The sequence below is a fragment of the Salvelinus alpinus genome, chromosome 12, assembly GCF_045679555.1.
Source record: "Salvelinus alpinus chromosome 12, SLU_Salpinus.1, whole genome shotgun sequence".
In the NCBI taxonomy this organism is placed as follows: domain Eukaryota; kingdom Metazoa; phylum Chordata; class Actinopteri; order Salmoniformes; family Salmonidae; genus Salvelinus; species Salvelinus alpinus.
This window is the reverse complement of record NC_092097.1, coordinates 24961634-24974948: the sequence shown is the minus strand read 5'-3', so window position 1 is coordinate 24974948 and position 13315 is coordinate 24961634. Positions and strand designations below refer to the sequence as shown.

At 44.7% G+C, this 13315-nt stretch overlaps 2 protein-coding genes across 2 annotated transcripts; one reads left to right on the top strand and one right to left on the bottom strand.

The window, feature by feature from the left end:
- The first annotated feature begins 3472 nt into the window (after positions 1-3472).
- On the top strand, positions 3473-10863 carry per3 (period circadian clock 3). The gene is given in 12 exon segments (XM_071334590.1): positions 3473-3518; positions 3755-3833; positions 3924-4030; positions 5048-5204; positions 5265-5373; positions 5469-5597; positions 7811-7898; positions 8055-8160; positions 8274-8410; positions 8617-8781; positions 8868-9113; positions 9290-10863. Coding segments are annotated over 12 exon segments (1944 nt in total). The 3' UTR covers positions 9865-10863.
- A 1030-nt stretch (positions 10864-11893) lies between these two features.
- On the bottom strand, positions 11894-12969 carry LOC139535263 (prepro-urotensin II-beta-like). Its single transcript, XM_071334589.1, has 4 exons — positions 12864-12969; positions 12685-12774; positions 12346-12389; positions 11894-12187 (listed from the first exon to the last, which is right to left on the bottom strand). Exons 1-4 carry the CDS (start codon positions 12967-12969, stop codon positions 12080-12082), a joined length of 348 nt encoding a protein of 115 aa, XP_071190690.1. The 3' UTR covers positions 11894-12079.
- Positions 12970-13315: the final 346 nt, after the last annotated feature.

Here is a 13315-nt window from a genome sequence, read left to right as displayed (position 1 = left end):
ACATCTGCAGTGGCCATATAGCATTTACTGCGATATGTTCTCTGCAGAAGTCAGAGCATTTATACTTGCCTTCGCTGAGCAGAACTGTTGTCAAGGAAGTGAAATTGTGTTTATACAGGACCTCCCGCCCCCACTTAGGGTCAGCTTTTAGGTTACCTTTCTTTTCTCCAATGTGACATGTTGAGTTTTACGGTTTAAACGCAAGAAAACCATTTCTCACGTTGCTGAAATGTGTCAAACGCTTCGTCTTGGAATGGACGAGTGTCTGGATGGTAAATGGGAGAAAAACAACAAATTAGCACGCGTTTCCTCGTGTACACAAGTCCGACTGATGGGCTTTATGTTTTGGGGGATGCACATGCGAATAAAAAAGATCACAGAAGAAGACTACAAGCTCGAAGTGGACTATCGTAGTTAGAGCCAGCCACACCACCATTTCAGGTACCTGAGAATGTAAACACGTATTTGATTTATTTAACCTTTATTTCATCAGGGAGTCATGCTGAGACCAAGGTCTCTTTCTCAGATGCATACCCATCAATATACACTATAGGATACACAGAAATATACACACCTATATTAAAATCAATACACCAAAAGCAAAACCCAGTCATGGAAAACAAACACATTCTTCATTAAAAAGGTCCTCAATTAGCCTTTTGAATTTCCCTATAGGCACCATCCAACCAGCATCTACCAGAGAATGACATGCATTGTGACACCAGAGAGGAAGCAGCAGAGAGATGGGCCTCAGGGCAGGGTTATCAGATTTAGTCAACGTTGTCTTGTGTTGTTATTCACTCTGGGAAATAAAAGGTGCCAACTTTTCACCAATGTAAAATGTCATTAACTACTGTAACTCTGACTGAGGGTTCAACTCCAGAGTACAAGGAAATGGTCAGAGCTGTAACATGTAGGCCTATGTGTGTAAATAGATGAAGAGGAGTCTGTACATAAGCGGTGAACATAAACATTCAATAAGAGCAGTGAACATCTACATACATGTTCTATAAGAATATCAACATACATTGAAAACGTACAATCACAGTGCTAGAATGGAACAGTAAAATTGTGATTTGCACACATTGGTAAAGCCTTATTTATAGTGAGATGAAGGCAGAGGCTTATCTTCTGGAAGTTATCTGGATGTTTTGTAGGCTAGGCTACATGAAGTGTTGGTTATTTCTATTGTTGGAAGTGACTCATTCATTGGGATGTTAATGTAATGAAATAATAGAGCAGATGGTGTTTGGGGTCTGCAACTCGTTGACTGAGAAGCAGCAGGTCATGTGGGCTTTGTAGTGAGGACAGGGGACAGGGCTTTTTCACATCTCAATAGAAATACAAACATAAGAAAGTACACACAACACCATCCATTGAAGTCCAATATATCAGGAGTGTTAAACCATTTTCCCCGCTTGCTGCATTCGGTCTTCAGAAATTGAGAAAAAAATGGTCCTCTATCCATCGCTTTTGCCATTTTTGATGCTCTCTGACTGTCTAGCTTTTATTTTGATGACTGTTAGTAAGCTGGACAGAGTAAAGAGACTATAAATGTAAGCTATTACCATTTCTACACAGGTTCGATTTGGTTTTAGTAATTTTAATGTCGATTGAGATTGTTTTTCACAGAAAAAAAAATATACGCAAACCACCTGCAGGCCGATTGAATGGGCTCCGGCCCACTGGTCTTGAGTTTGACAGGTGCAATATACAGTTGAAGTTGGAAGTTTACATACACCTCAGCCAAATACATTTAAACTCAGTTTTTCACAATTCCTGACATTTAATCCTAGTAAAAATGAGAAGAGAGAAGAGAATGATTTATTTCAGTTTTTATTTCTTTCATCACATTCCCAGTGGGTCAGAAGTTTACATACACTCAATTAGTATTTGGTAGCATTGCCTTTAAATTGTTTAACTTGGGTCAAACGTGTCGGGTAGCCTTCCACAAGCTTCCCACAATAAGTTGGGTGAATTTTGGCCCATTCCTCCTGACAGAGCTGGTGTAACTGAGTTAGGTTTCTAGGCCTCCTTGCTCGCACACGCTTTTTCAGTCTGCGCACAACCTTTTCTACGGGATTGAGGTCAGGGGTTTGTGATGGCCACTCCAATACCTTGACTTTGTTGTTCTTTAGCCATTTTGCCACAACTTTAGAAGTATGCTTGGGGTCATTGTCCATTTGGAAGACCCATTTGTGACCAAGCTTTAACTTCCTGACTGTTGTCTTGAGATGTTGCTTCAATATATCCACATAATTTTCCTACCTCATGATGCCATCTATTTTGTGAAGTGCACCAGTCCCTCCTGCAGCAAAGCACCCCCACAACATGATGCAGCCACCCCCGTGCGTCATGGTTGGGATGGTGTTCTTCGGCTTGCAAGCCTCCCCCTTTTTCCTCCTAACATAACGATGGTCATTATGGCCAAACAGTTCTATTTTTGTTTCATCAGACCAGAGGACATTTCTCCAAAAAGTACGATCTTTGGTCCCGTGTGCAGTTGCAAACCGTAGTCTGGCTTTTTTATGGTGGTTTTGGAGCAGTGGCTTCTTCCTTGCTGAGTGGCCTTTCAGGTTTTGTCGATATAGGACTCGTTTTTACTGTGGATATAGATACTTTTGTACCTGTTTCCTCCAGCATCTTCACAAGGTCCTTTGCTGTTGTTCTGGGATTGATTTGCACTTTTCGCAACAAAGTACGTTCATCTCTAGGAGACAGAACGCGTCTCCTTCCTGAGCGGTATGACGGCTGCGTGGTCCCATGGTGTTTATACTTGCGTACTATTGTTTGTACAGATGAACGTGGTACCTTCAGGTGTTTGGAAATTGCTCCCATGGATGAACCAGACTTGTGGAGGTCTACATTTTTTTCTGAGGTCTTGGCTGATTTCTTTTGATTTCCCCATGATGTCATGCAAAGAGGCACTGAGTTTGAAGGTAGGCCTTGGAATACATCCACAGGTACACATCCAATTGATTCCAATTATGTCAATTAGACAATCAGGAGCTTCTAAAGCCATGGCATCATTTTCTGGAATTTTCCAAGCTGTTTAAAGGCACAGTCAACTTAGTGTATGTAAACTTCTGACCCACTGGAATTGTGATACAGTGAATTATAAGTGAAATAATCTGTCTGTAAACAATTAGATGTCCTAACCGACTTGCCAAAACTATAGTTTGTTTACAAGAAATTTGTGGAGTGGTTGAAAAACGAGTTTTAATGACTCCAACCTAAGTGCATGTAAACTTCCGACTTCAACTGTACATATCACCAAGTTGCAAGTTAAAACTCCATCTACGAAATTTGGGTCAGTGGTAGTGGATCCAAGGTGCTGTCTAAAGAGCTGGGTTTTCAGTCTGTGCTCTGGCGGAACGACTCTGCTGGCCTGACCATGGTGCGGAGCTTCTTCCACCACTGAGGTGCCAGGACAGAGATGAGATGGAGGTGCCAAGGGGCCAGAGGTGGCAGAATGGAGTGCTCAGTCCAGGGTGTAGGTTATAACCATATCCACGGAGGTAGGGCAGAAGTAGAGAATGACAGTTTCATAAAGAGATACAATGTTCTTCATCGCCAACTACATACATACTATTCACTTTATAGAAAGGAACGTTTGGTATATCTAGCTCAAAAGGTTTAGGAGGAGATGGCTAGAATATTCTGAGGAGAATGGAAGATTCCATAGAGGGTTAGGAATGTTGTTGCTGGTGGAGTTAGTGGAGGTTGACGTTGTTTGCTGCTGTTGCTCCTGCAGCTCCCCGTATCCCCATGGACAAACGCATCTTCACCACCACACACTCCCCGGGCTGTGTTTTCCTGAAGGTGGACGATCGGTCAGTACACACACACACGTAAACAAACCCACGGTCAAATTTTTCAGATGAATTGACTCTGACTGTGTGTTTGATGGTGTTTATGTGCAGGGCTGTGCCGTTGCTAGGATACCTGCCTCAGGATCTGATTGGCACATTGTTGCTGACCTGTATTTACCCAAAGGACCGGCCCATCATGTTCTCCATGCACCGCAAGGGTACGCCTTTATCACATCAACCAATCACACCAATTCACTACAGCAACCAACCAATCCCAACAGTCCAACTACCACAGCAACCTTGCATCCACATCCTCCACTTTATCAATCAACCAATTACAATTTTGCCAAGCAACTTTACTCAACAAAGATATAAACACAACATGCAACATTTTTTTTTTTTTGCTGAGTTACAGTCCCTATAAGGAAATCAGTCAATTTTAAATAAATTCATAAGGCCCTAATCTATGGATTTCACATGACTGGGCAGGGGCGCAGCCATGGGTGGGCCTCGAAGGGCTAAGGCCTAGCCGGCGGGGAGCCAGGCCCAGCCAATCAGAATTCGTTTTTCACCACAAAAGGGCTTTATTACAGACAGAAATACTCCTCAGTTTCATCAGCTGTCCGCGTGGCGTGTCTCAGACAATCCTGCAGGTGAATAAGCTGGATGTGGAGTTCCTGGGCTGGCGTTGTTACACGTGGTCTCCGGTTGTGAGACTGTTTGGACATACTGCCAAATTCTCTGAAACGACTTATGGTAGAGAAGTTAACATTCAATTCTCTGGCAACAGCTCTGGTGGACATTCCTGCAGTCAACATGCCAATTGCACGCTCCCTCAAAATATGAAACATCTGTGGCATTGTGTTGTGTGACAAAATGCAAATTTTAAGAGTGGCCTTTTATTGTCCCAAGCACAAGGTGCACCTGTGTAATCATCATGCTGTTTAATCAGTTTCTTGATATGCCACACCTGTCAGGTGGATGGATTATCTTGGCAAATGAGAAATGCTCACTAAAAGGGATATAAACACATTTGTGCACAACATTTGAGAGAAATAAGCTTTATGTGCATATGGAACATTTCTGGAATCTTTTATTTCACCTCAAGAAACATGACAACAATGTTTCTGACACGTTGCTTTTATATTTTTGTTCAGTATAGTTACAATCTCTCTCTCTCTACCTCTATTTCTTGCTCCTTGACCCCCTCTCTCTCCTTCCTTCACTCTGTGTAGTGTTGAAGTATGTGGGCCAGTCTCCATTTGAGCACTCCCCAGTGCGTTTTTGTTGTCAAAACGGAGACTACGTCACCCTGGACACCAGCTGGTTCAGCTACATAAACCCCTGGAGCCGCAAGGTCGCCTTCATCATCGGACGACACAAAGTCAGGATGTGAGTGTACCTCTCTCTCGCTCTCTTTCTCTCTCTCTGACCCTGTGTGTCTCTGTGTAGGGGCCCTCTGAATGAGGATGTGTTTGCTGCTCGGAGTAAAGAGGACCTGCCAATCATCCACAAAGAGATTAAAAACCTGCAGGCCAAGAAATACAAGCTCTTCCTGCAGGTAAGAACACACAAACACCGTGGCCCCTATATTGCTACCAGTTTAATCCTCTCAGTCTGGAACGTGTGTAAATGTGTGTCTCGTTCTCTGTTCAGCCGGTCCATAATAATGGCTCCAGTGGTTATGGCAGTCTGGGCAGTAACGGTTCCCATGAGCACTACATCAGTGTGGATTCCTCTTGCGACAGCAATGGCAACCTGTGGGAGGATTCACACCTTGAACCGGTGAGACAATACAGCACCACTACAGCCTGTTACAATACTATTCCTGTTACCTAGATACTAGTTTGTGTCTCTTTTTACTGCTTCGAGAGTCATGATTCGTTTGATCTGCTGCAGCAATACATTTTAAAGCAGGATAAATACGCGCTCCTCCGGCTCAGCAGATCCGGAGACTTTCTCCACCAGCAACTGTCTATCATGTGCATGAGGGAAAACAGATCAGGCTGCAGGCACCTTAGAGAAGAAAATATATGTTTAGAACTGATAACTGATCGCATGGTGCAAGAATTAATTTAATTCATTATTGAATGTTGTGATGGGTATGAGAATAAAGGCCTAAACACAATATCATTTGCGAACTGCAGCCTTCCAAACAGTTTGTGTTTGTTGAGCAGAGGCTGTGTATGTTCTGGTTCTACTCAACAAACTCGAGAATGAATCGTTTGGAAGGCTGCAGTTCGCAAACAATATTGTGCTCAGCCCATTGAACTCTCAGCCCATTGAACTCTCAGCCCATTGAACTCTCAGCCCATTGAACTCTCAGCCCATTGAACTCTCAGCCCATTGAACTCTCAGCCCATTGCACTCTCAGCCCATTGAACTCTCATTCCATTGAACTCTCAGCCCATTGAACTCTCAGCCCATTTCACTCTCAGCCCATTGAACTCTCAGCCCATTGCACTCTCAGCCCATTTCACTCTCAGCCCATTTCACTCTCAGCCCATTTCACTCTCAGCCCATTTCACTCTCAGCCCATTGCACTCGTACCAGTATACGGGTTGAAACTGGCAGATTTGGGCACTAATAAGCGAGTAGTGGCTGTACAGTAACATGCTATACATGACATCAGAGCTCTGGATCTGCGCTTCACAGCGCTGTATGGGTTTTGACTGACACGTTCTGAACTTGAGCACCACGCGCGACAGGAAGTTACCCCCATCCCTGAGCAACTTTTGCAAATGTTTTGTTGTCTGAGTGAGGGAAATGCTGTAAATTAAGATGACTCTATGTATTTTTAAAGATGAAACGTTGAGGTTTATAGTAAATATCGCTTTGTTGTCATAAAAGCAAGCCAAAATCATAAAACTGACGTCATATACAGTGTCAACGTTTATGATCATTATGTTTGATGTACAGTTAGAAGATGACATGGCGTTATACCCTGGGTTGTTCTGAACAGAATGAGCCTATGTTTGTTTATGTGAAGAGAATTTGCCCCGGCACACGCACCTGAATGCATGACTCTGTTTCTCTGAGGTACCTTGTGAAAGCCTACCGCTGTAAGATCGTATTTTATGACTTAGCTAGTCATAAGCCAGATTGCGATTTATAATGGGCCGTTTTTGGATTGCATGAAACAGCAACAGTAATTGTGTGATGGCATGGATTCAGAATTGTGTTCCAAACTAAACAGCTAGAAGTGTGCTTGCTTCAGTTCCTCAACGGCACAGCTAGGAGAGCTTTAAAAGGTACCTAATAGTTGAAGACTCTTCTTTGAGTCATAAAAGTGCATTGAAATGACTTAGGAAGTGTGCACACTTTGGGGAGGTGTGTGGCCACTTGAAGACACCAGTTAGTCCTCTCACTCAGACCCTTGTCATTTGTTTCTCTTTTGTTGCACCTTCCCAACATTTTCCAGGATTAGTCTTATCATGTTAATGAATGTACTCAGAGTATTTTCAGATTTCGTTATCAACAAATGCAGTAACAGTAGAGTAAATGTGTAATGCACATAATGGCAACGGTGTAATGTTTGGATTCAGTGTTGTCAGGTGAACTGTTGTGTACTCACATTTAGTCTAACAATTTCCCCATTATCTCCAAACTGTTCCCTTTTAACTGCTACCATGGTTATGCATTTTCATATTCCTTCTGTAAGTAACATTTCAATTTAGCCCTATCCCTAGAGGCCAATTCCCACGACTGTAAAGGGTTAAATGCTTATCACCCTCACGGCTGTCAAGCAATGCATTCCGCCAAGAGTCGTTCACGATCTAGCCTGGTTGCGGCCACAACTGGAGCTCGTTTCAAATGTTTCAAGAAATAAACGTATTTGTATGCCAAAAAAATCTACAAATGTACATTGTTTTAAATCACATTTTTACAAGTCAGTCACAAATGGCAGGTTCAATAAGCTCCCTGTATGCCAATGGTGAACGAGAAGCTAGTAAAATCATGACTCTTTCGATTTGTGTGGTGTGTGTATGACCATGCAGCAGATCTGTGCTGATGTGAAGAGTTGGGGCCAACAGGCATACTTGGAATCCAGCCACATACTCACCCCCTTTGGGAAATCTGCCACAGGTACGATAATGCTCAGACCCTGATCCAACAGTTACCAATACTGGTCCTGGGGAACCAAAGGCTGCTAACACACCTCATTCAGCTAATCAATTAATAATCTAGCTGTTCAGTAGTTAAATTCTGGCTTACCTTTGACCCCTTTGTGATGTCACACAGCGCCCTTCCCCCACACCAGGGCTGAGGTCAGAGGGCATGAGGAGACCAGGAAGCAAGCGCACATTCCGTCCCATCAGCAGATCAACTCCGTGGACAGAATCATCAGGTGGGTGGATCCTCTGACTGACAGCAGAGGGTGACGGTGTCACTGTGATGGTACATGTATTTTATCTGCAATCAATGTTTCAGTGAGGATCCGAATAAAGTGTGTGTTTGTAGGTATCTGGAGGGCTGTGGTCCACACTTGAAGCGTAAGAGCAAGTCTCGCTCCATTGGCACATCTTCCTCCTCCTCCTCTACCTCAGAGGATGACACACCCACCACTGACCCACACACTGCCCAGGCCAGCTCCGACAGTGAGTTACACAAACACACACAGCTCAGACCATCTCTGATGGAAATATATATATACACACACACACACACACACACACACACACACACACACACACACACACACACACACACACACACACACACACACACACACACACACACACACACACACACACACACACACACGCACACAGCTTTCTGATGTTTTGTCTGTCTGTATGTGTAGTTGTGGTGCTGGACAATCAGGTGTCAGTGGGCTCTACAGCAGCAGCTATGGTGAGAGCTCCTCTCACAGACATCGCTCTGTCTACAAAGGCTATGAGTGTAGTGTCAGTCACCAGCTAGTGCTCCTACAGCAGCACTATAGTGCATGTTCCCCAGCCAGCGTCAGGTACGGACACACAATCATATTCTACCCTTTTATTTGTAATGACAAAACAAACAAAAAATATATCTTCTTTATGCCCTGCCCTCCAGAGGTGACAGTCCTAGAGGATGCACCAATGGGCAGCAAGCCTGCTGACCCCACTCCTGCTCGTGCTGCCCCTAGCCACACCCCTAGCTCTTCTGCCGAGGAGCTGCAATTGGTGGGTCTGACCAAGGAGGTCCTTTCAGCTCACACTCAGAAGGAGGAGCAGGAGTATGTGGATCGCATCCTCCACAGTCCCTATAGCTCCTATCTACAGCAAGACAACAGCTCCGGGGTTCACCCTCACCACCCAGGCCAGTGTGTGTGTAGAGGACTGTTATCACACATGCTTTGGAGCAGGGTGACTTGTGTCAACCACCAAGCTGGAGGCCTGTGGCATTGCTTTGTTAGGATGATGAGGTTTTCTTCCAGATAGATGTGCTGTATTTGTGATTACTATTCTACTGTTCTCTCTCCTCCCTCCCTTCAGGTGACTACGTGATGCAACCGGTGACTGCAGCCGTGTTGAACCGCACTCGGACAGGGAAGCCTAATAAACACAAGCGTCCCAAACCCAAAACTTCGTCTGACAGCTACGCCTCTCCACCCGAGCCCCCTCTTGCCCTCCCCCGCCCCTACTCCGCCTGGCCCTCCTCTGAATCCTCTAACCCCCTTCCCCAGTTTGGGCTGCCCCACCCTCCTATATCCCCTCCACAAGCCCCCATGGGTACCCTCCAGACCCCCTACTTCACTATGCTGAGAAGCCAGCCAGGGGTGGACCAAGTGGGGAAACAGCAGCAGGCATGGGTGTGCCCCATGGTGCTTCAACCAGACCAGAACCCAAACTCAAACCCACAGAACTTTCAGCAGAACCTACAACAGAATGTTCAGCAGAACCTCCCGCATAACTTTCAGTTTATGCAGTCCATTCAGAACATGCAGACCCCAGTCTATGCAGTCTGTCCAGGTGCAGTACATCCAGTCCAACATTCCCAGACAGAACTTTCAGTCCATTCAGATCCAGAACATTCAGGGCTTCCACAACATACAGCCCATGGCCCATAAGTATAGATAAATCCGACAGGAGAGTGAGTGATGAAAGTTGGACAGAGGATCTTGAAATCTCTGTGCAAGAAACCATTGGATGAACTTTGAAAAACAAATGTTTTTGAAAAACAAATGTTGGTGTCCCCAGGACTGAGTTTGGGAAAAGCTGCCCTAGAATCTTCAGACACAGATTAACACACATACACAGATCTGAACAGCTGCATCAGAGTCTGTATTGGGCCGGAGGGCACAGAGGAATGGAGCATTCTGATTGGCACTTTCTGGCAGGTGAGAGACGGGTATTCTTATTGGCTGGTCTCTGGACCCCAATTGGATCACTTCTGACAGATTTTGTTGGATTCCAATGGATCATTTGTACTCTCTCTCTGTCCCTCCCTCTCTCTCATTGTAGACCCTGTGTATATTAATTTGGGAGTCTGTTCTGCAGGCTGTTTAGAACCTGGATGGCCCGATACCACTGGGAGATATCAAAAACACAGACTGAAATCTACTGATGTTATGGACACACACTCTGGGTGATACTGGCAGAGTGATTGTATGGACAGTTACAGCCCTAAGCCGACTCCCACTACAAATGAACTCTGCATTTTTGTCTAGCGAGCAAATGGATCTGACAAGCAGAAGGGCCTTATGTTGTGTAGGAGTGACATGTGTATGGACACACACTGTGAGATACGGGGTGATGTTAGGGACACAGAAACCCTCAGTATGATACAGACAGTGACGGGGTGTTGAACTGCAGTACAGCGTCTGGGCTGTTCCCTGGATCCATGGACCAGCACAGGGACTCCAGAAGTTGTTGTGGACCTGGACCTAGAATGAACAGTTGCCATGACGTTCCACCGCTTCTGCTCCTTTCAATTTCTATTTTTGTGATTGTTGTTTATTGTGTCTCTACGATTCCAAAGGTTCCCTAGTACTCCTTGTCCTAACCTCAACAAGCTGCAACCACAGCCAGGCTCACTTTATTGAATGAAATGTTATAAAGGATTGATGTTGGTGTCTTTTGTATGTTTGGTGTGTGTGTCTTCTCTATGCGCTCATGTCCATAAGTGTCCTGTTTGTCTAGGTTTTGTACATTTTTGGGGGTACAGAACAATGTATTTTAGAAGAAAAAAACTGTATACATGTCAGGGTTGTGTGCGGAGAATTATCGGAGTCAAGCGCAGGACACAGGTGTTGAGCGAAACCACAGTGTTTACTCACGATTAATGGCAATAATTCCACAAATGGAAATAATCACAAACACAATGTATAAACCACAACCACTAACGCACAAACAATCACGGACAAAACAGAAATGTAAGCCAGAGGGTTAAATAGGGAACATGATAGGGGAATTGGAACCAGGTGTGATTAATACAGACAAAACAAAACGAAACTGAAAAATGGATCGATGGTGACTAGAAAGCCGGTGACGTCGACCGCCGAACACCACCCGAACAAGGAGAAGGACCGACTTCGGCGGAAGTCGTGACAATACAAAACAAAGCAATTTGTTTTGAATTGAGGGAGTTTTTGTGACAACTTGAAATGACTACATAAAAAGGATGACAACAATTGACTTTTTTATATAGCCCTTCTTACATTAGCTGATATCTCAAAGTGCTGTACAGAAACCCAGCCTAAAACCCCAAACAGCAAGCAATGCAGGTGTAGAAGCACGGTGGCTAGGAAAAACTCCCTAGAAAGGCCAAAACCTAGGAAGAAACCTAGAGAGGAACCAGGCTATGAGGGGTGGCCAGTCCTCTTCTGGCTGTGCCGGGTGGAGATTATAACAGAACATGGCCAAGATGTTCAAATGTTCATAAATGACCAGCAGGGTCAAATAATAATAATCACAGTAGTTGTCGAGGGTGCAGCAAGTCAGCACCTCAGGAGTAAATGTCAGTTGTCTTTATTTTGGTAACCTTTCCTAGCTAATCTTCCTTCAAAGGTAGCTTTTAGTCCAACAGTCTCTAGGTCTCTATCTGGTCGTCTATCAACACACAATCACATACAGTACACAGTCCTGACACTGAGTTCTCAAGAGATTTGTCACTGAGGCACAATCAACACAAGCTGATCTCCAAACATACTGTTTTATTCATTATTGTACATACAACACTACACAGTCATGTTTATTACTCATATTCACTATTTCACTATGTACACCTGAGCTGTGCCTGAACACAACAGAATAAATACATACTATGTATCGTGTGTGTCACTCCTAGACACAGTACTTCCAGAAGCACTCTGTAGTGGTTCTCTTTCTGTACTCTCTTCTGCTGCCCAGGAAACGAGGTTGAGGGCTCAGAGCTGGTGTTTCCAACAGCACCTGAGAGAGAGCGAGAGAAAGAAATTAAGTAGTAGAGAGAGTAAGTGAAAGGAACGAGAGTTGAGGAGAGCTTTGATACTTTGCTGAATGCTTAGTATGTGAAAGGTGCCTGTGTTCAATGAGATTGCTAGTTTGTTTTGGATGGACTGATCTCTCACCTCTCTCACGGCCTGGTCTGGGCTGAACACTGCTGATCTTAGATCTGTACAGAGACGAGTGGAAACAAAGACCTGGTTAGGTATATGTTTACCATTCTCTGTCTCTCTCTCATATACAGACTCACACTCACACATTTAGAGTGGAAACAAAGACCTGGTTAGGTATATGTTTACATTCTCTGTCTCTCTCTCATATACAGACTCACACATTTAGAGAAGACCATCAGACCCACCCTCACATCGTGCTGCTCACATCGTACACTTACACAAGGCTGACACCATAGACCCGCTCTCTCTTCTGATGCACAAACTGACACACAAACACTCAATGTCACTCACTGCCACGGCCAGGTGCACTGTGGAATCTGTAGGTGTGGTCAGAAAGGACCAGCTCCTCTGGACTCATCACCTGGTCCTCCTCTACAGACGCTATAAACATGACATAACGGGACTTAACATGACATATATACAACATGATATAACGTGTGTGTGTGTGCTTGCATGTTTGTGTCACTCACCTGTTCCGGTGTAGGACATCTCGTTAGAGTGTGAGACGGGGTGTGTGAGGAGGGGTCCGACGGCGGTAAGCAGCAGAATACACGAAAGGAAACGCTTACACTGCATGTCTGTACTGGACCGTCTGTACTGCCTCCAAACTGTCTGTAGTACTGTCTACTGTCTGTACTGTCCTACAGGTGTCTGCCGGTAGCTGTTTCCCAGCCGTCTGTACTGCAACACAGAGTCTGTAGCTATATTTGTCTGTTGTGTTTGAAGCAACACTGTGGCAACACTGTGTCAGAACCAACTGTAGAGGATGCCGTTTCTATGCTACGTAGCTACTTTTTCTTCTTTCTCTCTTTCTCTTTCTCTGTGGATCCCTGCAGGTCTCAATCAGGTGCTCTGCTCTGGATCCATACCCTGCCTTATATACCTCCCTCCTTCCCTCTCTCCTATCTTCTCTCAATCCATC

Excerpts from the sequence above, each read along its gene's own strand:
- LOC139535263 (XM_071334589.1), bottom strand. The coding sequence starts at position 12,969 with ATGCAGTGTAAGCGTTTCCTTTCGTGTATTCTGCTGCTTACCGCCGTC. Across the intron at positions 12,775-12,863 it reads GATGTCCTACACCGGAACAG|CGTCTGTAGAGGAGGACCAG; the intron begins GTGAGTGACACA and ends TCATGTTTATAG. Across the intron at positions 12,188-12,345 it reads CAGACCAGGCCGTGAGAGAG|GTGCTGTTGGAAACACCAGC; the intron begins GTGAGAGATCAG and ends GCTCTCTCTCAG.